The sequence below is a fragment of the Hippoglossus hippoglossus genome, chromosome 11, assembly GCF_009819705.1.
Source record: "Hippoglossus hippoglossus isolate fHipHip1 chromosome 11, fHipHip1.pri, whole genome shotgun sequence".
Lineage (NCBI taxonomy): Eukaryota > Metazoa > Chordata > Actinopteri > Pleuronectiformes > Pleuronectidae > Hippoglossus > Hippoglossus hippoglossus.
Window position 1 is genome coordinate 19200109 of NC_047161.1, and position 26777 is coordinate 19226885.

The 26777-nt window shown below is 44.0% G+C and overlaps 1 protein-coding gene across 1 annotated transcript in view; it reads right to left on the reverse strand.

Moving 5' to 3' along the window:
* Positions 1-2869: 2869 nt before the first annotated feature.
* Positions 2870-26777, reverse strand: part of foxo6b (forkhead box O6 b) — a 44563-nt gene continuing 20655 nt past the window's right edge. The window contains exon 2 of the mRNA XM_034600360.1: positions 2870-7048. Within this exon, the coding sequence (XP_034456251.1) occupies positions 5351-7048 (1698 nt within the window). The 3' untranslated portion in view covers positions 2870-5350. The remainder of the gene's footprint in view (positions 7049-26777) is intronic.

Sequence of the window (26777 nt, forward strand, 5' to 3'; positions counted from 1 at the left end):
CCATCCCTAACAGGTCATCAACACTTTATCATGCTATGGAGGGAAGCATATATGAATGGACATAATATAGAAAATATATATGTGTATACTCTTCTCTGTCATTAACTCAGCTTCCTGGTGATCAACACAAAATGCCAGGTGCAAAATGCATGTATTTTTATGTCTGTAGCTTTAATTATGAAGCACAAATGACTGACTATTGAAACTGAAGACACGTGGCTGTTTTTAACAATTTTAGACTATTTTTTGAAGCAGTTTGTTTTTTGAAGTAATGAAACTAAAACGAGTTACAGACATAAAAGTAGACAGAATAATGACAGTGTTTTAAATGTGTGGAGATTGATCTGAGTCAATGTTAGAGAATTATTAGCCCAGTCCAGCCGTGTTTATAGGTAGAAATAAGTACTTTTTGTCCTTCTATAGGTTTCTCCTGACGGCTGAAACCTCCCAACCTACAGGACAAAAACCGTGAACGGAATAGGTGTTTGGATTTTTTCATTTACTGCTGGTAATGTATATTCATGATCTTTATAATCACCAAACATGCACAATAACAATCTCATCATAATACATTTTTTTATATCCATTTATTACACTACACCACTGGATTTCAATTCCAGAAGAAGCTGATTTTGCACTCACAGTCTCAGGTTTCAGTGAAGAATTATTCGTGTTCCTCTCTAATATTTACTGACAGACCCTCCACATTATACAGCACCATACAGTCTATGCAGATGCAGACGCCAGTGCAGAGCTCGCATATCAGCCTACAACCTTTGTCAGATCACAAAATTCCGTATCCTGTGAAATATGGGGACGTCTCTGAACTAGCTGCTGAGGAACATGGGAGATTAGGGAGGAAAAGTGCATTAAGATGCTCCGGTTGTAAATATATACGAGGAGGGAGCGAGCGAGAGGGAGAAGGAGTGTAGGTTTTTAAGTTGCTGTCACCGGGCTGTCACCATGTCTGTCAGAACAGATCCATCACGGCTCTGACACGTCGAGCTTCACATTTGCATGGAGTGCAGCAGGAGCTTGTCCTTATTATGCATTCTGTCTCACACTAACCTCCCTCTCTCTACCAGATGAACTAACTAGCATCCGAGAGGCATATTTTATAGGATGGCATGAGCCGGGGATGATGGAGAGCTGTTATTGGCGTCTGACAGCGTGTGAGTGTATGTGTGTCTGTGTGTAGCTCTGAAGGGCGCCATCTTCCCAGGTGTACAACGATCAGCCATCTTGTCAGGTGAGCTGCTGCTAACTAACTATGTGTAGCTGTGGCTCTCTCTGTGCAGGCTGACAGTAACCAAGGTGAGGGGGCGATGAGGACACAGCCATGTGTGTGTGTGTGTGTGTGTGTGTGTGTGTGTGTGTGTGTGTGTGTGTGTGTGTGTGTGTGTGTGTGTGTGGCACAGTATGGCACTGCAGATGCAGTCAGTCCCTCAGTGAGGAAGCCTCCACTGGGACAGACACAGCTGTGGCACGGCATCGGGTTGCTAACGAGCCTTATCACACAGGCGCTAGACTAGACGCACACACACACAGGATACACACAAGCACACACACCAATATACACTCAGATGCTCACAAAACTGAGGCATGGGGGGATAGTACACTGGTGTGTTAATCACTCAGTCATACACATTGATAACACAAATGCATGGAAAGACACACGTATGCATATATATGCCAAAAAACACATATCATACAAACACACACACTTGCACATTGTCTCATCAACATACATACACACGCTCAAAAACATCCAATTACATGCAGTTGTGCATACACTCAAATCCGGATACATGAACATACACACTCATGTAATTAATCTATATACAGTATCGATTTAGTAACACATATGTAGACACTCACCTACACTTTAATGTGCACACACATGCATATACACTACAACTGATGATGAACCCTGCGCCGTAACACAACCACTGAGTCAGTGATGTCAATACATCAACTCATAAAGCGTTAATGAGAAAACCACACGACTCCAGCATTCACATTCTTTAATTTAATCCCATTTGATCTACAATGTTGTTTCTCCCATCATTTCATAATGTAATATACCACTGTATTCACGAGGTTAATTGCTAAGATCTGGGCAGTAGAAGGTTGTCAGTGAAAAATGTAAAATGCCTTCAAATGTTCAGACCAGTTTGAAAACATACCTCTGGATTGGTTACACTTTAGGCAAACTATGAAATTACTACTTAAACTGCTCATTGTAAATTCACATATCACCTTCCAGCCTGGCGTCTTTGTCAAACTGACCACAATCCTGTATTTTTAGGTTCATTCTCTTTCAGTGTTACCTCCAAATAAAGTGGTTGAGACAAAGTGGTTAGAGGGATAGTTCACCGAAAAATAAACATTCACTCATTATCTACTCACCACTATGCCGATGGAGGAGTGGGTGAAGAGTTTGAGTCCACAAAACACTTTTGGAGTTTCAGGGGTGAACAGTGTTGCAGCCAATTCCAATAAAATTGAAGTAAGTGGTGATTCTTTAGACGTAATAAAACAACACAAATATAAAATAATAACATGGTGTAAATGACGCTGTTTCTAGTCTAATTTGAATGTCGGGGCTTACGGACACTTTGGATGACACCACAGGAGCAGTATGGAGGATTTCAATGTTTCAATTCAGGATCCTTGGGCAGTGGGTGTTATATTTTGAATAGATTGTAAGGCGCTTAGAGGCAACTTTGTGAGATATGATTTTGGCTGCATAACTATCAATATAACTGACTTGACTTTATGTGTGCCTGATGGAAAACAAGTTTGGTAAGATTTCATTCACAGGCTATGAAATAACAGAGACACACAAAAAACATTTATGTTCTTATTTGTTTTTTTATTTTACGGTCACCAGATGAGCAGATACATCATTTTAAAAAACAACTTGATATTTGCAAAAAAATTATAATACAATTTTTCTCAATATAGAATATATACAGAATGAAATGTAGTCAGACTGAAAAAAGCATTCTGCCTCTTTGTCAGCAAGAAGAGAAAGCAGTGAGGGGTCTGAACGGTCCTCCAAGACCAATCTCCCTAACCAATAAATATAAACTGTATATATTAATGTATGCTGCACTCAGCCAGGCATGGACAATACCAGGGTAAGTTAGTTCTCAACAATATTCCCTTAATCAGTTCTTGTACATCACTGTGCTACACACGCACACACACTCGCACACCCACGAGAAGCTTAACACACAAATGCACACAGGCCAGAGAACAAATTACAGTTGGGTTACAATAATGGGCCATCTTAACTCATGAAACAGAAAAAAAGAAAGCAAAAGAATTGTGTATGGAAATCCTCCTCATTGTCCTTGATCAGGAGGGAGAAGTGGCTTTCTTGTCAAAGCTCGATGGAGCTGGCTGAGTAGCACTTGACATTTGGCCCGATTCAAACAGCCAATTCTACACAAAGCTACCGAGCTGGAAAATCTCTCCCAGTCTCATAGATCCTGTCGACTCATCGAGCTCCCTCCCTCCCATTCACTCTCTCACCGTATCTGTCTACCTTTCTTCTCTCTCTTGTTCCTATTCTCTCTATCTGGAGTGGGACAGGTGCCAGGACAAGGATTGGCGATTGGCCCCTTTGCCCGTTTTCCCCCAGGGAATAAGGAAAAAAAGATGCACATGAAATCTCTTATCCACGCTGTATTGGAACAGGACAGACAATTGCACAATCACGGAACAAGCACCAGAAAAGACAACAGCAAAGTAAAACTGCGACCAGGACAGGGTGGGTAATGCTTGTTAAAGGGGGATGCTTGAAGGACACTGTAAGCACACCACTCGCCAGCCGCTTTACCTTGTCACTGGGCACCACCGCTCACAAACTGCCCTCCTTGAGCTTTGTAGGGGGAAGAATTATGACTTTGTGCCAATGAGCGAATACACACACTTGCATAAATCATCCATCTTGTTTGGCGGTTAATTACTCTTGTTTACCCTCCGAGTAACCTCGGGATTGGGCGGCGCGATAGGAGGGAGCCTGGGAAGAGGAGATAGCACCAAATAGTAATCTGCTGACGGTGTTCATCAGTGTGCAATTTGCAGGAGTAAAAGCACATAGCGGGCTCGAACCTGGGTGTTAGTGAATTAGACAGGGTTGCCTGGGGTCTGAGGACGGCAGCTTCATCAACATCCTGGCCTGACCACTGCTGCTCACTAAGCTGTTCTGGGGTCAGCCGGTGAAGGAGCCATGCTGAGGCAGCCCAGTGCAGGCCAATCAGAAAGCTCCTCAGGATGTACAGCAGGCTCTGATCGTTGCTTATTTCATTATGGGGAAAGCTACATAAATCCACAAAATGGAGAGGAAGAGGCACTGAGGGAATATTTGCATTTCTCCTCTCCTATCGTCTCCCCTCAATGCCCCCCCCACCCAACTACCTCTTTCAATCCCTCCCCCATTTAGTGCAGAGTGACTTTAATCATCACTTTCGCCAAAACACATTAAGCTGGTGTGTCCGGAGCTGAAGAGAGGGAGGGGGGCTGAAAAAACACAAAGTGGCGCATTAGATTTGCAATAGTGATGCATCACTCTGGCATTACTTTGGAGATTAAAGAAGGGACGTTGCATTTCAATGGAGTGGTGCTGATGGTTGCCTGATGGATGACTGTCCTCCTGCACAGGAACAAACAGGAAACACCACTGTCCACCAGGGAGGGAAGTCACACGAACCCTGGAGTTTACTTCTTTGCTTTACTTCTAGTTTCTTCTTCCTCTAAAAATCTCCTTTTTCTTCATCCTCAAACCTCAAAGCCTTTTAACCCCAATCTGAGAACACCTCTACAATGAAAGATATTTATGCAGCTGTTTGATCATGTTCCCAAGTCAAAAACAACACCTCCTTTGTAGGAGGAGATAATACTGTGAAGTGGATTGCATACATTAAACTTAAGCCAACACTCAACGTGACTTTGCCTGTTCTTTGTGTTACTGCATCTGTATGAAAGGATGGATGTAAAGTGCTTGAGAGCTTAGGACGAGCAGGACGAGACTGAGAGGAGAGCTTAAAGAAACAGAAGAAAAAAAACTGAAGGGCATAAACAAGGGGTCTTTAGCACTAGGCTCATTGGGGGCAGGTTCAATATTGAGACAGAAAGCTTTATAAACAGAGAAGAAAGAGGAAGAGTAGGATGTGTGGTTATAGGGAGTCCCCAGGAAACAAAATGACAACAAGTATTTTGCTCTACAGTCTCAGAGAAACAGAATCACAGTCAGTCAGTCCAAGGGTAAAGCCCACCAGCAGCCTGACCCAGAGGGTGAGCTTTCCAGTTAATATGTTTATCCAAATCCCTGGACCAGGGTTCACCCTGGCACCCAGCTCTGGTTGCTGTGAGCTTGTGGAGGGCAAGCAAATGCCCCTAAGCTCATGCCCATCCCCATGCCCACACCTTGGGACAGAGAGCCATCAAAGTTGAAGTCCATGCCCTCATTTTCCATAAAGTCATTGAGCAGGATGGAGTCTACATCACAGTCCAGGCTATTAGGTATGTTCTCCATCTCCAGGTTGGCAGCCATTCGACTGTGGGAGTTGTGCTGTTGTCCATGGTAACCAGCATTCCCCTGCTGGTGGTTGTTGTGGTAGTAGCCATGCCAGGAGTTGGTCATACCCTGATGGTGAGCTCCTGGGTACGGCTGATGACGGGGGTGAGGCGCAGATGCCAGGCGACAGGGGTCCTGGGGAACGTCCATAAGCCCAGCAGGGTTGGGGGGCAGGGCTGGCGATGTTGGGAGGTGGGGTCGGGGCCCATAGTGGTTGGAGGTTTTGAGGCTATAGGGCTGCAGGATGTCAGTGCTAACCCGTGGGGAGAGAGCCTGTGGGGGAGGACCACCAGGCATGGGGTTGTGGGTGTGCATGTGACTCTGGCTGGAGCGAGGGTTGTGATCATGGCTGGGGTTAACTTTATTCCTGTGCCCATGCTCATGACTGGCACCATAGTCATGGGCAGGGTGGGGCTTGTGGCTGTGGCTGTATTCGAGGCTGGCTTGGTGTTTGTGACCCTGATTGTGGTTCTGATGGTGGGTTGTGTTCTGGTCGTGGACGGAGCCATGGCCATTGTGTAGACTGGGATTGTGAGCATGCTCTTGGCTGTGATTGTGGCTGCGATTCTGATTGTGGTTGTGCTGGTTGTGAACACCATTGGTTCCCTGTGTTATTAGTGTGTGTGTTTCCCTTCCCTGGCCTAGTACTGTGTCTTTGTTGCAGTACGCAGGACCTCCGGTGAGTAGACTCTGCAGGGCGTTGTTCTCTGAGTAGCCTCTCATTGGGCGCTGGAAGCTGACTGGCTTGTTCTCCTGGATAGTCTCCATGGGAGTGTGATGCCTGAGCATCCCCAGGGAAGGCTGTCCATACATGGGCCCGCAGTAAGAACCCTCCGCCTTGGGTCCAGGCACATAGGGATAACCGTTGCATTTGATTGGTGGTGGCTGGGGGTAGCCACTCTCATCGAGACTGATAGCACCAGTCAGATCAGTCAGCTGGGGCAGCTCCACAGTGGGGCAGTGGCCCCCAGTGCCCAGGGCCGGGGAACGGGTACTGGTGGGGCTGGGGTACAATCGAGGGGAGGCTGAACAGGACAACCCACCCTCCTCTGGTTCATCTGCCTCCGCCTCAGCCAAGATCGGGGACAGGCAGCCACTCAGCGTGGAGGCAGAGGAGGAGGTGCGGGAATGGAGATCCGTCCAGGTGTCATACTCCTCACCCCCCATGCCCACACCTCCTTTACCTGCTGGACTGCCATGCTCTGGGGAGCCTTGCAATGCTGGTCCACCCCCCTGACCATGTCCCCGTCCAAGGCCTATAGCCCCTGCTCTCTTCCGGCTGATTCGACCTTTAGTCTTCAGGTAGCGAGTCCCATTGTCTACAGAGGCTGCACGTCGTCTGGGTCCCTTTCCCATCTTCCCACCCTCTGGGTTCAGCATCCACCAAGAACTTTTCCCTGTCCCTTCGTTTTGCACCCGTATGAAGCGACTATGTAAGGACAGGTTGTGTCTGATCGAGTTCTGTAACAAGAGAGAAAATTCGGAAAGAGGTGGGGGGGGGGGCAGAAAAGGGAGAGAGAAGAAGAGAGATTAACATTAACACCCAAGGGAACATTTAGGGTTAAATAATCATTTCTTGAGAACACAAAGTCATTTCAAATTATGGCAAAACTATCAGGGCTGCATGGCAAGTGAGAAAAAAGATGGATAAAGAAAGAGAGGGAGATGGAGGGGAGAGCAAAGAGGACAGGGAGAGTAAAGGATCCAATCGATACCTCCCCTGACCAACCTCTCCTCTCCACACGCGCTCACTGAGTCATAATATGGACATGGGTGCAGCCTCCACATCAAACCATCACCAAGGTTACAGAAATGAATCACGCGAGGCAACCCAATCACAGACAGCCTGTATCGATTGCAGGGCCTCCAAATATGAGAGCCTGAGATCCAGCCAGACACTGGGAGGGAGGGAGGATTGGAGTGAGGGGAGGGGGGGCTGATTTGGCAGGAGAAGCTCTGGAAGAGCACCAGAATGAAAAAAGAAACACTCATACACAGGCCTGGAATAAGATAGAGGGAGAGTAAACAGGGGGAGGCAGGAGGGGAGGGACATGCTCATTTAACCTCTTTTAAAAATCATGGCACAATCAACATAACTGTAGGCAACGGTGGCGTTATGATGAAGTCTTCCTTCTAGGTGCTTTGAAGGGGGGGGGGTGCAGATGTGGCAGTTGTGGGCGAACCTAGAATGGGTGTCGGTGAGGGGGTGGGGGGGGGGCTAGGATAAGCCTCTCCAGACCCCTGTTTAAGTGTCTGAGTGACGGCTGTATAGTTAATCCAAGGCTCTGCAGCAGCATTTGAAGCTAGTGCCAACCTGGAGTGAGTTGATGAGATCTAAGCCTGCCTAAAGGAGAGCTTAGCAGGGATACACATCATCTCAGCTGGCCAAGTTAGTTTAAGTACAGCATGTTCATCCAAATCTTTCCTGTTTGTGTCATTATTCACACTCTCTCCAGCCTTCCGCCCATTGCTTTCTCGCCCTCACTTTCTTTCACTCTCTTTTACCTTTTTTGCTTCTTTTTTTTTTCTCTTTTGGGAGAAACCAAGCAAACCCCCCCCCCAGCCCACAACTTCTACCCCACGCACACAATCGCTCACTTTTCCTTTTTCTCCCTTGAGATATCTATCTATTTCTGCCTTGTTTATTACCTGCACATAGCTCACAATCTCTGTCTCCCGATATCTCGAGCCATTCTCTATCTTCATTCACCCCCCGCCTCCTGTCCAATTTTCCTGCTCTCGGCCCCATTCATCTCCCTCTCTGAGTCCCAGCGTCTCTTGATCACGACATTGCTCATTCTCTACCTCTCTCCACATCCATCCTCTCATCACCTTACACAACTTCCATCCTTCCCCCCTCCCATCATTCTTTCAATCAGTCATTCATTCTGAATGAAAGATGGGCAAATATCAGGAAAAAAAAAAACAGCAGGAGATGCAAATCTGTGTTCAGTAGGGGGCCAGCTTACATTTCACCCTTCAGCACAATCTATACAGTTAGCATATGTACCCCCCACCACTCCTTACTTTGGCAGAATACAGAGCCGCATGGCTGCGAACTGGACAGCCAACTGAAAGAGGTGACGGCTCTTTGTTGTTGCAGCTTAATATGAAAAGCACAGCATCCACAACAGCAGGTAATGGGTTTCTGGCAAAATGTTTACAGGGGGAATTCAGCTTTAAGTGGGTTTCAGATCAGTCTGGTATCTCGCTACTACTCTCATTCATGTAGAAAAGCCCCCTCCACATGCACCCATCCCCTCAGCATGACTCCAAACAGGTAATTTCATCCCGTCCTCTATTCAAATCACACTGCTTTGGCTAGATCGCTCTTCACAGACTTGGAAATTGGATAGGAAGGAGAGGTGTTTTTTTTCTTCTGCTACTGTTCAGAAGGGTCCACTCCAAAAAACCAGGTCGGCAAAATTGCACATGCTCAACGTTTGACGACGAAATACACAGACTTCACTTCTCAGCTGCGCCACGCCACGGAGCACAGACTTAATCAAAGCCAAATTGAACGATGACGCTGTGTGAAAGAGGCCGCCAGTGGAGGCGACCTGCATCAGGTGATCTGAGAGCGGCACCCTGACAGGTTCCTCCTCAATGTGACGGCTCTGGCTGGGCGTAGCCATGGCAACTGAGTAAACCAAAAGAGGGAGAAATGAAGAGAGTGGAGGTGATTGTGGGGGGAGAGATGGGAGTGTGGGAGGGGAGGGTTGATGCTGTTTGATGCTGCAGGCAACTCCAAACAGCCTTTTATCTGAGTCTGTCAGATTCCTGCTTCCAATCCACCAGGGAGGCTCAATCACCAGTAGTCCCAATGCCTCACTACCTGTACCAAGCTGTGATTAGCAGCAGTGTGCTTGTGTGTGTGTGTGTGTGTGTGTGTGTGTGTGTGTGTGTGTGTGTGTGTGTGTGTGTGTGTGTGTGTGTGTGTGTGTGTGTGTGAGAGAGAGAGAGCTTCTGTATAACTACCAGAGCAACAATTATACCACAACTGCTGTTCCTTCACCTGCTGATACAATGTAGAGAATATAATGTGGCATATCTCTGCATTAGTATATAATAATATGAAACTTATGGGGGGGTTTTGGGCTTCGATGGACATCTCTGTTCTGAAACTGTTATTAGTGTAAATGTGGTGCTGATACTCACCCCCTAATCTTACTATTTCTATGCCAAAATATGATTTCCAATGGTCCGCCCCCTTATCTGAACACAGGAGTGCAATAAGGCTCCAATGAATCATTAACTAATTAGCAAAAGGCATATGAATACGATCATGCGTATGAATATGTATGATCATTTTGGAGGATGTAGCTGGTGTTGCTGTTGGAGTGTATGGCATTATACTAATTATTTTCTAGCTAGTTTAAATCCTTGAGGACAGGCCAAATAACTGAAACCCCTCTCTCGCATCACTCCACGAGAGGCATCTGCCAGGCAAATTAAAGTTTGTGCATGGGGTGATTCTGCTCTAACTATTATTAAACAAAGAAAACCCGATTAAGGAACAAGGCTGGGTTAAAAAAATAATATGTGGCATGGTAAGTGTGCAGTATTATGGATGACCTGTAGAAGAAAACTGATGTAGAACCACCTGAAACAATTAAAGCTAAATCCTGCTTGTAAACTTGCTAAATGTTGCTAGTTGGCATAATAAGCCAATTAACATATTGATGAAGCCATTGCATTGTATTTGAATTCTGGCTGGTGTCAGATAATTTTAGTCATTCACGTCTCTCATACTGTCAGTGCACACGGACCTGTTGTCAAGTGCATTGAGTGTTTATGTTTCTATTGTTTTCTACTCCTTACACTCTAATCAGTGGTGTAACTTCAGTCAATCACATGGAGTTCAGCAGACCAATGATCTGTCTCTGACTCAGCCAAGTCAGTCAGTAATAACGGTTTTCTTTCTCTATACTCACCAGCCCAGCTGTTGTTCAGCCAAAAATAATGTAACTCACCATAAGCACTTTGTGGCCAAACTACATGTATCTTTTCTTGATTTATTTATGTTATTATGGGTAATTTGAATGTCTCTAGTTTCAGTGGTATGCTGAACTGATTATTGTTAATATAGTTGACACTATGAACTCACTCACTGAAAATAAGTTCCAGGCAACGTTTTATAAGCAATTAAGTTAGTTATAATGCAACTCTCTCTTTGGTCTATTCCTCCCAATAATACAAAAGCTTTCGTGACAAAGAGCAGCAGTGGGAGCTATGTGGTGGTTAGATGGGTCAACAATTCGTAGGACACCAGAAATGACTGGTATCCCATTTTCTACAGACAGTCAATGTTGGTCTCTTTTAACCAGGACCACAATTTCTCCCTAACCTACAAAGTAGTTCTTATAACCATGACAACAAACATTCCAAAACCCTAACGAAGCTGCCATTTTAACCCAAACCAACAATCAGTCCCCGACCATAGCCATGTCGTTTTTGTCCCTAGACCTAACCAAACCACAGTGGCAGCAAATGCTTCTATTTCTGCAATGGTTCAAAGGCACAGACACAAGATATTGTCCTGTCAGCACTAATGTAAATTAGTAATAATTATGTATGTAAATATATGTCTCATTGTGCGGGGTGGAATCTAGAGCACCCATTGGTAAAAAGAGCCTGTGGCATCTGTGGCGAGAGCTGAGGAAACAATTAGCCACAATAAGCTGGTAAAGATGTACTGTAAGTACTCATTAGCAAACAGCCAATAACAGCAAGTTAAATAAATGAACCTAATAGACCAAATAAATATATCCAAGGATGTTGTTATTCTCTATAGTGTTTAACTATAAACAACATACACAGTGTTTTGTGGCTAAGTGCAACAATAAAGAAAACACGACAAGGTAACAGAAAGAAATGTGGCGGCTATTTGCGAGTTCTGAACTAACAGAAGGAAGCAATTTAATCGGCCAGAAATAAACATTAAGATGCGGATTTCAGGATCGACAAAGTCAAACCAACTATTTTAATTCTGGTTAGAGGAGTGAGACCAATCACACACTGGTTTCATCATCACTGTTTATCTGGAAAACAAATTCTAAATTCAACAAAGTAGTAGTAAACAACATCTTATCTTGTCTAGCATATAGTTAACGCATTGGGGAGATCATTGATGAAAACATCTACTCCAGTGCTGTTTATAAATATTTTTCTCCAAAAAAGGATCAGCAAAAGAAAAAACTTAGACTGGAGTTTATGACAGGCTTATAAAAAGAGAAAATGGGTAATGCAATGGAAGGTTCTATTATGATGCTGAGCCAGCATCAATCACTATGGATCCAGTTCGGACGGTATGTTTGATTGATTGATTGAGAAGTACAATTTAAGCATTTGGCGTATTGGTGTGTATGTTCAGTAATAAAAGTGCTGGATGTCCTCACTGAGTTTAATCATAATTCCTCTTAGACAACTTGAGTTATGGCCAATTTCTTGTCAGGCCTCTTTCTTTGTTAGGTTTGATTGATTGATGGCAGCCATGTTTATTCAACTTGCTGCTCTATGGTAGAATTGTCAATTTCAGTCCAACCAGACTGTATACCAGATTTGGAGTTGATAGTTAGAATTCAAAACGTCTATGCCATTTTCATACTATGCAAATTAACAAAAAAACACAATGCTGGCTTTTATTGTACATTGAGCTGAGCTTGTGAGTAGAGAGTTTAATTCCTTTCCAAAATTGTAGTTTTAAGGTGTGATTAGAGTGTCATCATCTGGCCAACTGGGCTCGTGTTATATTTTTTTGTTATTTCTTTTTTGGTATTTGGCCAACTTTCATGTTAGTAGCTCCTTCCAGCTCACAGCTATTTCAACAGCTGTGGCCGACAACAAATAACGCTAAGTCTAATTCAAGAAAGGTCATATATCAGCTTGACTTGTTTGCAGGATTGGAACGTCACATGTGATGTGGATACTCCAGGTTATTATAGCAATCAAAGGCCATGTCGCAGGAGATGTCACAGATTAGCACAGTGTCAGCCACAGTGGAGGAGCTGCTCAGTGAAATCCTCCAGCATAGTCTTTGGCTGGAATGAAACCTGCGTCCTCTCAGCCCTCAGTGGCACAGCGCTGCCCGTCTGTGCTTCAGTGTATATATTAACTTGTCAGAAAGACTGATTCTGAAGTGCAGAAGCCTGTTCCCAGCGCTCTCAGCCTTTTGCCTTTCTGCTAATGCAGCAGGAGATGGACTGTTGCAGTGCAAACGGTGACTAGACCTGGCCTCACATCCACCCTGCTCCTCTACAGGGAACCAGCTGCTCTGTATCCGTCTCCACTGCTGTATTTCACACATAAAAACTGACTGAGTATGATCTTGACACAGTGCTGCTTTTACCGAGTCTGGGGATCGTCAGTCCACTGGTTAGCTAATGGCCCGAGGACACAGATCTGTCGACACACTATATTCTTGCACATTTTTAAAAAGGCGAGGAAAAATGTATGTACGTATGATTTCAATAAATCAAAGGATCAATACACAACTGAATAAAAAAAGCACAGCTTTGGGGTCAGGACCATGGGCAAAGTGTATCATTAGTGACATCATCTATAAGGGAGCACTGCCACTTGTCCTTTCAGCCTGTTTGTCCCAGTAACCACCTAATGTTACTATTTCTGAGGAGAGCTGGAAGTCTGAAGGGCCAACTTTATGCATGTTAAAGGTCCAGCGTGTACAGTGAATATAATATTGATAAAAGGCTGAAACTAAGAATCAATGTGTTTTCATTAGAATGTCCCCTTAATATTTACATGAGGAGCAGGTCTTCTTTCAAAGAGTCCACCATGTTGTAGGATCATGTTTCTACGGTAACCCAGAAATGACAAACACTAACTCTGGTGAGGGATTTTTACCTGAAGGCCACGATAGGTTCTACACATTTGGAAGGAGAGGCTGAAGGAGGTGGTTGGTTGGTTGCAAATTATAACTGCAAAATGATAAATTATGCCACTAAATCCCACACACAACAGGTCTCTCTGAACAGTATTCTTTTCTGAAATGTATTGCCTAGTTGTGCATTCAGAACAAAGTAACAGTAAGCTACCCAAAATTGTTCCAGGATAAAATATTCTCCCTTTAGAGACGTAAAGGTTGCTGTAAAAGGTTTGTGGTTTGTTTCTTAGAGAACACATTATTAGTGCAAACATTCATAAATGTCCCTAAAAAGAAAATAAAGAAGTTCAGATTCTCATAAATAAAATATAAACTATATTAGTTTTTAAAATACATTACAATTTAAAAACTCATGATCGATTTTGACATTTAACAGTTTGTGATGTGACATTAATAACCAGACACTTGCTGCCAGTTTAAACATTCAGACACATTTCAGATTAGACGAAAGTGCTTCCTTTCTTTTCTTTCCCTGATCTTTGTGTTGCTATGACGGCAGCAGCAGCCTCAGAGTCCAGCCTGGCCACAGGTCCAGCAGAGGACAAGCAGGCCTCCTGCAGCTCTGACAGTGGACTCTCTACAGTGCACACCCTGTGATTATTATTAATATCATTCACTGCAATTATGTGTCAGCCAATAAAAGAAACTGACACTTAGAAAAGGAGAAAAGCCTGAAAACTGTTGGGTTTGTTCTCATTTTTCCTGTCACTCATTTTTCCATCATGTCTGAGCTGTGATTTCTACTCACAGCCGTAACCAGCACTCATCAGTTTTTACTGCTTGTTATCTGTGAATTGGATTTTCTGTCATAGCCTCTGATTCATGTCTCAATGAAAAGTTCAAGTTAGTGTTTGAAAGTAATGTAAGAGCTCCTCTGTGACAACATTCAAACCTAAAGTAATGCAAGAACATAATTGTTTCAATTTTCATTGTGTTTTCACATATAACACTAGTTTATTATCAGTAAATGGAAAATATGTTATTGTATAAGCATAAAACTACACTTTTGCCACATTCAACGATTCTGATGTTAAAGGTTCAGTGTGCAGAATTTAGTGACATCTAGTGGTGAAGTTTCATGTGGCAGCTGAATACCCCTCACCTCACCCCTCCTTCCAAACAAGTATTTAAATATAAAGGGCCCATCCTAGGGTAAAGAAAACAACAATTCGAACAATTTAGCACTGGTGAAAACCTCACTAGGATTATTTTATATTCAATTTCTGCCAATAGATCCATTTCACTGAACCTTTAAGTAGAATTTAATGCTACAGAAAATAGTGTGTCTGATTTAATTTGAAAGTTATACTTTTTTTTTTTGATTTAAATAAAGCATCATTTCTGTAAAAAAGAACTTTCCTCAACTACAGAATGAGCTTCGTCATGTGAAAAAAGGTTGGGATTGCCAGACATTAATTAAATATGGATGATGTGCTAGGCTACCATTAATGTACCCTTCACATTGTTCATCCATATCCATGTTCTGCGCAGCCACAGCTTCACTCTCAACAAACCTCAGACTTCTCAGCTGCGCCGGGTCGTTGTTGTGTCTGCTGCTGTGAATCAGTCTAAAGGACCTTTAGTAGAAGATTCTTTCATCAAACCACTGGACCCTGGCCTTCACACAAGGCTGACTTTCTTTGTTAATCATTGACTTTTCCCTCTTCACCAACCAATTAGCGTACAACTTAACTAATTACACATGAGCAGTTATCATATGTTTGATGTTTTGTAAAGCATAAGTCATAGTCCATACATGGTCAAAATTTAAGCAACAGATACTGACTTTTATCAAAAAAAAGATCCAAAAACAATACAGCTCCTTTATTACTTTTTCCGCTCGTTCCAAAGCCACATAAAATAGCACACAACTGTCGTACTCACTGTGATGATTAAAAGAAATTTCATGTTGTGTGTGTCCTCTTGACCTGAACATGTAGAGAGAACGCACAAAGGGGACACAGAATGTGATGAATCTGTGTCAGAGTGTGAGAGGCTGACTTCCCTCTACGACTGTACATTACATTACACTATGAGTAGCTGGTATTTGGGACCCGCACCCCCATACCTATATTTGTATTGAGACCCTGTCTCCAAAATTATTTTTTAAATGATCCCTAACTGTGTGTTCTCTCCTTAGTGGGACACATGGTGTCTCATCCTCCTTTTCAGAATAGCAAAGTCAAAGTTTCTTGATTATCATTATTTTAACCCCACTGACTCCTTTTTTTTAGCTAGTTAGCTAGCTAACATTAATTACATCTTTTGCAAATTATCCAGTTTGTTGCGTAGCAACAAGAGTGATTGAACTCATTGCACCCTTTTCTCTCTTGCTGTCCCTCTGTTAGTAGCGATTCTCCAGACACAGCTTTGTGACAGAGTAGAGAAAAGCCTCCATATTAATTCTACAGAACAAATTGTATTAACATATCTCTGGACAGAGTTAAAACTAAAATAAGGTTTTCAATTCAGGGTGGTCCTGCCTGGCAGCATTGAGGCGCATTATTCCGCTGATCAACAAGAGAGCTCCTCTGCTCTTTTCTAATCACTCTGATCTGCTCGTCTCTGTAGCTAACAAAAACTGATAACCACATGTATTTAGTTATTAATCGATGGTGTCGGATCATGAATCCAGATCATTCCGGTCACTTTAACCCTGATGTCCTGATCCTGAAGCAGCGGTGGTTATAATTATGCAGCGGCGGGACATCTCTAAAAAGATTAACGTTGCGGAAAACATGAATCGATCATGTTCTGTCTCTGCATCGATGCAGAGCCGTCCACGTCTGCATCGCGATGCATCTAAGCATCGAGAAATTTCCACACCTCTAGTTCAGACACTACTGCACACACACACACACACACACACTATATTCAAACAAATGCCACTATATATACAGTATTTCACAACTTGACACATGTTCACCTCGATGTGCACGCACACACAGACTCACACACATCGCCCCCCACCCACCCCAAACTGGCAATCATGCTTAATCCCTCTCCAGCCTGAGTAATCCCCGACAATCCAAGGCTAATCCTGGTTAATTCTGGGCACTCCTCAGCTGGGTTTCACCCTGAAACCACAGAGGCAGGGTGGGGATTGGTCGGATCATGGCGACTGAGGGTGGGTGCGGTGTTGGTAGACATAATTGGTCGGGCAGTTATTGGGAGCCAAGAAAAACAAGCACAGGTTTTCACAGGCCTTCAAAATAAATCTGGATTGACCTCGTCCACGTCACATCACAGCCTCACTGTTGTCCCTGCTCATGGTAGAAAACATGTTTTTCACCAGAGTACTGTGTGTTTGCGTGTCCACGCTCTTACAAGGCCGTGGAGCTTTGTCTGACTGCTATGAGAACCTGGGCTGAGAAACAGATTGAACCTTTTTCTTTAATTTAAAGGAAAATAAACAGCTCAAATAAAAACACAAGCAGGGTAGACAGTATGAGACATTGCTCCGTTGTTAAGGGGCTTCTGAGAAGTCATTAGCCTCTATTCAATCAGCTCTACCTATCGAAGCTCCTAGCTCAATTCTTCTTAGCGGCTATCGATCCTGATTCCAAAATGAAGCACTTAAGACGCCTTGATCAAGCTGCTCCTTAATCTAGCGTTAAGGAGATTGAGACCTTTTCACCTCCTGTCTCAGACGTATTACTTTGGCACAGGGCTACAGTGACAGTCAGAGCACACTCACAGCCTCACTTTGGGTTTTATAGTCTGTTTAAGCCCCTTTGGTGCAGAGCAGGCGGCAGGAACACTCTTACTCTCTGCCATTTTGAAAAGGCTGTCAATATACACAAAGCCAAGAGTGTTAATGAAGCAATATGTCACCGACAGGGGTTGGATGGGGAGGCTTTGTTAAAAACAAGGAGGCCTCTGGTATATGCAAGCCCGACTGTGTGCCTGTTCGACTGAGTTCGCACGTGCAAACTGTTGGATATGTGCGCTCGAACTGTTGATATACTCATGAGAGCGTGAAAGCAGAAGCAAAGAGGAAACTGATTTACCTGCTGCTGCAGCTCTGTCAGCAGCGAGACGGGAAACAGGTTGCAGAGGAGTTCTGCTCCTGGACATTTGTACAGGCTGCTTTTACCTCTTGATCCTCACAGGAGATACGTCTCTTAGAGGGGATTCTGTAGAGGTTTCAGTGGAACATCATGTAGTGGATGTTTTAGTGCTTTCTGCTTCACATTTTAAGGAGCCCACCTCTAATTTATGACGCATTCCGAGGCACATTCAAGAGGAGGGTCGCGTTTTAAATCCCGCGCAGCACTCCATTAGATGTGGTCCGGCACAATTCCGCCGAGCGTGGTGGGGATTTGTTCTTAGCCGCCTTGTCGAGAAGTAGTGGGACGAGGCAAAGCTGTTTTCTCTCCTTGCTCAACCATTATTTATTAATCCATTTCACACAGCCAGGAGTCATTATGCACGGTCCTGTCAATGGGTATCTCTCTATGCTGCACATTTATTTGATAATAAGTAGGAGTGGGGGAGAAGATAAAAGCACTGACTGCGCTCATTGTGGAGCGTTTTCTGCAGGCGGGGAGACTTAAATGAGAGCAGCCAGGCTCTGTGTGGGAATGGGTCTCGTCTGCTAAGCCTGTCTGGAGGCAATCGATGGAAATTAGTCAACGCTAAAGATTCACTTCCTGTGACTGATGTCACAGGCAGCGCTTGTCTCTTTGAAGGGAAATAAAGAAGTGGGAGGCTGAGGGATTAATGGGGTTGGAGAAGGTGTGAGCATGCAGAGTTTGGGAAGGAGCTAAGCCGGGAAAAATGCTTTCCTTTTGGTGGACTGCAGGACAATAATAGGTCACAGCATCCAGACAAAGACTGTAGCTATAGGGACAATTGCGAGACAAAATAACATGGTTGTAAATAAGGCCAGCAAAAGGCACTGACCAATCATTTGCAATAAAGATGTGCAGTCACATTTTCACAAACATGGTCGTGCTGCAACTTTTAAAAAACCATGACTGACACAGTGTGGAAAGTTGCAAGTGATGAAATACTACTTAAATTGTAACAGTTAGTGAGATGTTTTGTTGCTTAGAAAATACCAAATTAGAAGATTATGTGTTTTGGCATTCTGAATTTGAGGAACATTTTGAGGAAAGACTGAATGTTAAAAATCAATAAATAACTTTTGTCGCGAAATAAGTCCTGAAATACATTTGTAAAGTTGTTCTAATTGGTGGTTCTTTAAATCATGATGGTGTTCAGAGAACCACAAACCTCATCAAAACATCTTTCAGGAATGTTTTTTTTTATAACTACGTATGATAGTGTTTCTAGCACTAGCAGCAGCAGTATCAGGTGTACACTGGCAGTAGCTGTGACAGCATGATCAGAGTTAGTGTCTCAAGCAGTTGTACTGAGGCCGCCTCCTGAAAGGTGCACCAGTTAGCTTCTCCTCAAAGTACAGCCGAGGGACTTGAGCCAGCCCTTGGGCGACAGAAGGCCTTTCACTCCCCCCTTACTCCCTGTGGAGCTACAAGCTCAGGGGGAAAAGGCAGAGAAGCAAGGCAGACAGGAAGGGGAGGTGGAGGAGAGGCAGGGAGCGAGGCATCGTCTGGGGCTAACCTGAGAAAGGTAGACGAGGAGTGAGCCTGAGGGGCCAGGGGCGGACAGCAAGCCCAGTCCCCAGCGGAGGGGCCTCTAATTGGAGCTGCCGAGGCAGCCTCTCCCTCTGCGGATGGACATAAGGAGTGAGTGAAGGCGGAGAGCCCGGAGGCGGGAGAAGAGGACAGATAAAAATAGAGCCGGCAGATTAACGAGCATCTGAAAGCAGGGCAGGGGATCGGAAAATCCTCCCTGCATGCCAGAGATGCCCGGTCCTCAGGCCACAGTCATCTCTGTAGAGACTGATGGACTCAGAGTGGACACGACTGGTGCATCCTTTCTGTTGGCTTTCCTTACATCACGATCACCGGGGGGGGGGAAGGAACACCGCTATGTCCTGTTCGAGGACTTTATTTACATTTTAATGAAGTACTTAAGTCACCAATTTGCTGGGTAAAACTTTGGACTATTAATTTAATAGAATGATCCCTGTCTTGATCTTTTTATTCATAAATCACTAATTTGAATAATATGCTCAGATATCATAACTGTACTGGTTTTATAGCGAAATAATACATAAGAGTTGTTTTCCCTCATCCCTCTTGACTTTTCTTAATTATATTGCTTTGAAGAATCTCTGCTTGATTCTTTGTTAAAATCTACAAGCAAGCTGAATACTGAACCAGAGAATTAAACAATGTGCCTGAAGTTTTACTCAGTTGGTCACTTTCAGTGCTGATTTGACTGGGTTGAGAACTCAAAGAACGATATTATTTCCATTTAACATTGCGAGGCAGCCGGATTTCACACATTAGGAGGCCATCTTTCTAAGCTTCCAGCTATTTGTAGCCAAACCACAGTGGCTCTGACCAATCAGCGCCGTATGAGGGAGGAAACACTGGCAGCAACGGGCCTGTAATAAACTTCTGTCACACCGACATTAGTTGGTATAAATAGGTTTTTAATGCAGGTTAACCTGTTAAAAAAAGGCAATTGACTCCTTTCCCATTTCCAGTAGAAAAGTATGCTTCTCTTATTATTCCCCCAGTGCATTATGTTCGAAGTCACGAACCAAAAACCAAGTGCCAAATTAGCACGTTCATCAGGGTATCTCGTTTCCTTCGGTGCCAGATCAGATAAAATCCTTTTTCTACTGCAGAGCTACTTTACTCAGGAGTGAATGCAGATAAAGGCCAGATACTAGTGGGTGTTAGTGGGTTCTTTGACCAGTGGAGACGTTGCTGTAGGTGTGATGACAGCCAGAAGCAACTGTCCTAAAGAGGTTCGCTGAATTGAAAAGGTGTTTTCTGTGATGAAAACTGTGATGGACAATGATAGAGATATTTCATCCAATCAAATACCGAGTATTTTTGGAAAGCACCTGTCCTTTCCCATGAAGCCTCTCCAGATGGTGCTGTGTAACAAACCATCTGGAGCCTCAGACAACTAAAAATGCTCACACTTATTGTTCTTTTGTTTTTAGCTATCGGGCGACTTCACGAGGAAAAAGATAGCAAATGAGGCCGACAGCAAACTAGTCTTGTTTAGCCCATTTGCTAGCTAATAGCTTTGTGAACTACCCTGATAGCTAAAAATGATTAATACCAAAATTCCACTTATTACTTACAATAATAATTAAGTGTCTAATTTAAGCTAAGCTTTGGCTGTTTTTTTGTTTTTTTTATACAACCATTTTCTACAATATCATGTATGTTTGATGCAGCCAGTTTCTGATGCAATGCTTCGTAAAGTGACAGAACTTGGAGAACAATAGTAAATGTAGTTTGTCGCCTCCACCTTTGACTCACACTCATAAAAAGGAGTCACCTCCATGTCTCCCTCCCTCGGGAGCTTTCACACGCCAGGTGGAGCATTGTGACACCTATGGGAGCCAAAGGAGAAGCTGACAAACAGGCCTGATCACACCTGCCATCGGGTCTCAGGGGCGCACCACCCGCCTCAACACTCAGCTGTCACATCCATCCAGCACACTGACGCTGTGCGACACCTCCAACAAATTCACTGATCCACAGTCAAAAGCTGATACACTGGCAGAAACGCGGGATAAGACACTCTGAATGGCACATTAATAAAAAAAGGTTAGATTGACTTTAGCTGGAGACGTACTCACAAACGGCAGACAACGCCACGCAGCTTGTTACAAGGATAACTACTACTATAACAACCCTAACCCTGACAGTTCAAAGAGGTTCCACCTTTGCACTCGGTTGCACACAAAACACTTAATTATGACGGTAAGTATTCAACACTATTCATTAAAAAGGGGATTTGTTATGTATATAATATACATACAATGAAATAATATTCAGAGCTCAAAATCTCGAGATATTTGTTTCTAAATTTTTGCTTGATCTACCAACCTATATAAATCCGCCTGTTGGTCAAGCAGGATGGACGTTTGGTTTATTTCTTTTCATTTAGTGTGCCATTGTGTTAGCAGGATAATGTTTGGATAATTCATTATAATAAATGATGAATTTCTGATCTAATACTGTAATTTATGGGAACACCTCTTGTCAGTGTGACTATGTAAGTTCAAAAATACATTTTGAAGAACAAGGCCTGTGGCAAATGAAGTTGGTATTTTCTTACTTTACAATATTTGGTTATATTTACTAAATCTTGGACAGTATTTCTCTGTTAAGCTGATGTGTCCTGGTTACAGCAACACAACATCGACACTCAACTGCCAGGACAAAGACGCTCTCTCACTTTCACTGCTGAGACTGCTGCTCCCGTTTGCCTGAGTGGCCGAGTGTCTTTTCCCAAGTCACACACCTTATAAATGCTACATTTCCTTTCCGTTCTTTCAGATGCTGACCATTCACTGATTCGTGGAAAGGGGCTACTGAGTAGGTAAATAAGTAGGTTTATTGCAGTGGCAAAACACCCGAAAATATACTTACACAAACATAGCCCCCAGTTTGACTGTGAGACTGTCCACCAATGCCTTTGTAATTTTAAAAGTATAATTTTTTGCACAAGTAACGACCAGATTTTTTCACCCATTTTACTGTAGTCACTACATAGAGCCATCAGTAGCTCTGTCAGTATACATCTGGGTGTGTGAGGGCTGTTTTAAAATGGACATTAGAATGTAAGTAGATAACTGCATCAGTTTCACCATTGCTTGTCATCATTTATGTGGCAAATTTTCAATCCAATATGATTCATAATCTCTTGCAGATCGTTGCAGTTGAAAATGCTGCCACTCCCTAATGCAATTGTAGTTGTGGGCAGCAATTCATAGATCTGGACTCACTGCACTGTAAAACTTAACATGTGACTCCTTTCATCAACTGCCACGAACATCGCAGGATTAATGACCTCAGATAGCAACATTTATCAAAACAAAATGTTGTATTTTATTTCAGTTAAACTTGGTTATTGTCTCCTTTCACAATGGATCCTCATTAGTTTCATCTTTGATTGTTTCTTAGTAACCTGACACCTGCTTTGGGGCCCACACCTAAATACCAAAGTAAGTCAGGAACAGTAATTATAGCTCATTTATGGCAATCATACACGATCACTGCAGACAATAAATGCATCAAAGTTTTGTTTGATTCAATTAGTCCTTTTTTTGAATTCGGACCAGCTTTGGAGACATTTTACAAAACTCAAGGGACTGCGACTTGAGGTTAACATTTTTTTTGCCAGAAAATGCCAATTCCTCCTGTCACACCTCTTGATAATTCAAACCTCTTTTAAGAGAAACACATCTCTCAGCAGATGTGCTATTTTTAAGTATGCCAAGAGTTTTTTGTTTATTTTTAATCAGACTCTTCTCTACATGTGCTGAGTGTTCATTATTCCAAGACAAGGTTATGTATTTCCATTCAGCAGATGCAAGCTGGGAAATTGAAGTGAAATTGATGAGAGAAGACACGGAAGGGAGCAGTGTACATATCCACAAGTCAAACATTTATCAGAAGTTATCCTGTACTACTAACTAACATCAGAGCAGAAGTCAAACCCCTCACTGACAGTGTGCACTCACACACACACAGACACACACACACACACACACACACACACACACACACACACACACACACACACACACATCTCGTGCTTCACTGGCATGGCATGCTGGGCCGGCTCATTACAACAAAGCCAAGCTACTAGTTGCTAAGGAGACCTGAGGGAGAGGGAGGGTTCCTGTTGCCATGGCAGCAAGCCTGCATCCTGCCAACTGTCTTCCCCCATGAGACCTGACCATCGTAGACAGAGAGAGAAAAAGCGATGGGGAGGAAAAGTGAGGGCAGAATGGAGTAAGGAGAGAAAGGCTGGAGGGGGTTATGGTTAAGATGTTGAAAGAGAGGGACTTGCCTGCGAGGCATCAGGCTTGTTGCAGAACCACAGAGACTGTTGAAATAATGCAAAGGGAAAATTGATGGGGTGAGAGCAAAAGAAGAGGGAGATCTTTAAAAAGAAAAAAACGTTTAAAAGCGCAAGCGTTTTCCCATGGCTAATGTGGTCGCAGCGTGGCCAACCACAACCAGATCCAGGCATTGACAAAATGACGTTAAGTACCCTGAAACCAAACCCCTTCTTGACTCCCACAATCCCCACCCCGTAATGCCACGCATGTCCCTGAGTGAACCGCCCGCCTCTCGGGCTTTTTACTACGTGAGCAGAAGATCTGACAGAGCTTTTGGATGAGCTTTCACAGAGCCCATCCGTCATGGAAAGAAATCTGCTTTGGTGAGAGTGAGCCGTAATGAACGACGGATGGGAGGGAGCGAGAAAAGAAAGCGAGAGAGAGAGAGAGAGAGAGAGAGAGAGAGAGAGAGAGAGAGAGAGAGAGCATCTGGGAGGGATGAACGGAGAGAGATTAAACTGATTGGGGAGCGCAGAAGAAAGGCGACGAGGAGGTCATACGAGGCGAAAGAAGAGAGAAGAAGTCCTCAGTCTCAAATTCAAATTAGCCTTGTTGGTTTCCAAGGACACTGAATTGTTTCCATCCTCCATCTCTCTCTCTCTCTGTGTTGCTGTCTCTCCCCCACCATCCCTCCTCCTTCCACCCCCCCATGTCTCTTGCCTTCTCCTCTTCTTCTTTTTTCTCTCTCGGACTTCACCAGCTCTCACTAAATCATTCTTTTCATTGCCCACGACTGGTCTGTCACATAGAGGTGTACATGTGTGTCAAGGGAGCAATAATTGCGGAGCTACAATATATTAACACCTGAAGCTCTTACCTCTCGCCGCCCTCTACACACACTGGAACTCTTCTACCATGATGTGAATTCAATAGTCTGAAAGGAATCTCAGGTCGGGTTTGGGTCAAACAGAAGAACTTCATTTTGTTGCCCAAGGCTTCTAACTTGTGAATGAATTTCTCTCTTCAAATCGCCAGTGCCCAACCTGACTGTCACACAAAACGTTCATGATGGACGGTTCCCCATAAAACAGTGGATTTTGATTAAAGACGTTTCATTAATGACTAATGTCAATGTTTTAATTCAAGACATCAGGCCGTATAGAACTAATAGTTGAGTTGAATGATGTAAAAAGTAACTATGACAACACAGACATGTATTAACTTGTGGAAAATTGGACTCAGTGGTTCGCTGATAAACAAGCTGCGTAGACAACTCAGGCGACTGGTGACTGGTGGACAAAACACACCATTGGCACCCGACATTTTCCACTGAAACAGTTTCCATTTATTTTTGCAGGTTTCCACGTGGACTTTTAAAATGGTCGCCCTGCTGATGTGTCGCCAGCTAATTTGTCGAGCATGTTTGTAACTGTGCTGCAGCGATGACACATCACACAGACGTGGGTAATTGCGGGTCTATTAGTTTTCTTTAAAACTTTCCACAATACTGCGGCTACACTGCGCCTACCATCCAAGAGCGTGATGCGTATTGAGTGTGCACCCGATTGACGCAGGATACAAGAGGCAACTGTCATGTTAGTTAAAGTTAAAAGCAGGTCTCAGGTTAAGAAACTAACAAAAATTGTGAAATCGTTCAACATCTCCTGCTCTGCCTGTACCAACCAGCAGCAAGGCACCACAGTGGACAGGAGCGAGTAACAACCCTGAAGACTAGCACCATGTTAAAAATAAGAAAATAGAACATGTGTAGTAAAACTAGATATTTTTATGTAAAAACTGAGCCTGCTCCCATTGACCTTTTTTTACTGCCACATGATAAATTTGGGGTTTACTTTCAGCAAGAACAGAGAGATTCCAGTTGGGATGAGTCGGGTCTCAGCTTGAGGCGTTTGCAAAACTGTAACCCCCCCCCCCACCCCACACACACACACAGACACGCAGCACATTCCCACATACTTGCTTCCAACCAATTTCGTGCAATGTGCAAACATGCTGTAACTGTCCCAACCAATTCAAAGCACTCCTCTCTCATCCTCTGGTTTTGATCACTCGTCCTCCCGCTTTCTCCAAGTCTGTTTCTCACTGTGCCGGAATGTGGAGTCTGTCTCATTGTCACAGACGCTGGGAAACAAGAAGCCTCATCACCCTGATCACCCTTATCCTCATCTGATGCTCCCCTCTTCCCTCCCTTTACTCTGTCTCACTCACTCACACACACACACACACACACACACACACACACACACACACACACACACACACACAAAGCACAGACATGTCTTTATTGACTTATTCATGCATGGGTTTGTTTCGGGGGCAGAGCTCCTGTCTGCCAGTCTGACAGACACCCAGTGAACGCTCAAGACTCCCCTCCCCATCATCCGCCGCTCTCTCTCTCTCCGCGCTCGCACAATCACACAAGCTAACATCATCCCATCCTCCCTCTCCCCCCCCCCCCCCGGGCCCCCCCCCCCCCCCCCCCCCCCCCTAACCCGAGCATGGCACAGGGAGTACTCATGGAGCAACCAGGGTTCACTCAGGTTTCTCCTCCGTCGTTTCCCCTATACTCCTCCTCTGTTGTTTCCCTCCCCCTCCTCCTCCTCCCCCTCCACCACTTTTTACTTCTCTTTTCTCTCTATGCCGGGGAGAAGGCGAAGGTATGCCCACATTTCCCAGAACAAAGACAGCCCAATTAAGTCAGTTTGAGTTAAGGTCTGTGTGGCAGAGAAGGATCGGAAGCGAGGAAGCTAAAGAGAGAAAAGCGACGGCAGAGGAGTGAACGGTGAGGAGAGGGGGAAGAGAGAGACAGTCTAACGAACAGGGAAAAGAGGGGGTAAAAAAAGTAGAAGGGAAAAAAAAGAGGAGCGCAAGTCACTTTGTAGCGGAAGCGGGTCGACTTCGTTTTTAGCTCCTCAATAGGAGACTATGAAATATTAATAACTGCTCCAGCCATATACTTCAGAGGCCTATGGTAAAACTTAAAGTCTAATGAGACGCCGCTCATGAATTGCTAATGGGGATGCTGGAATGTGTGTTTTTTGTGTGCGTTTCAGCGTCTGCACATGTGTGTGTGTGTGTGTGTGTGAGTGAAGAGGGAGGGGGGGTCAAACTGGTAGCTGGGGGGGTGGAGTACACCGCAGCGTTCAGTCTTTCAAAGAGCAGACGAGAAACTTCATTAGAGGCTTGAAGTTCTGCTGCCTGAACATCTAAGTGTCGTCGCGTTTTCTTGAACTGAGAAGTAACTCGGCTGTTCTCCACCGTCCAACCGCAGCTAACAAAGTTTGAAACCGTCCTGTTAATTGAAACAAAATGGAAATGGGTTGTGGTTTTTAACTGTGGCTGTGTGTCAATCTTTT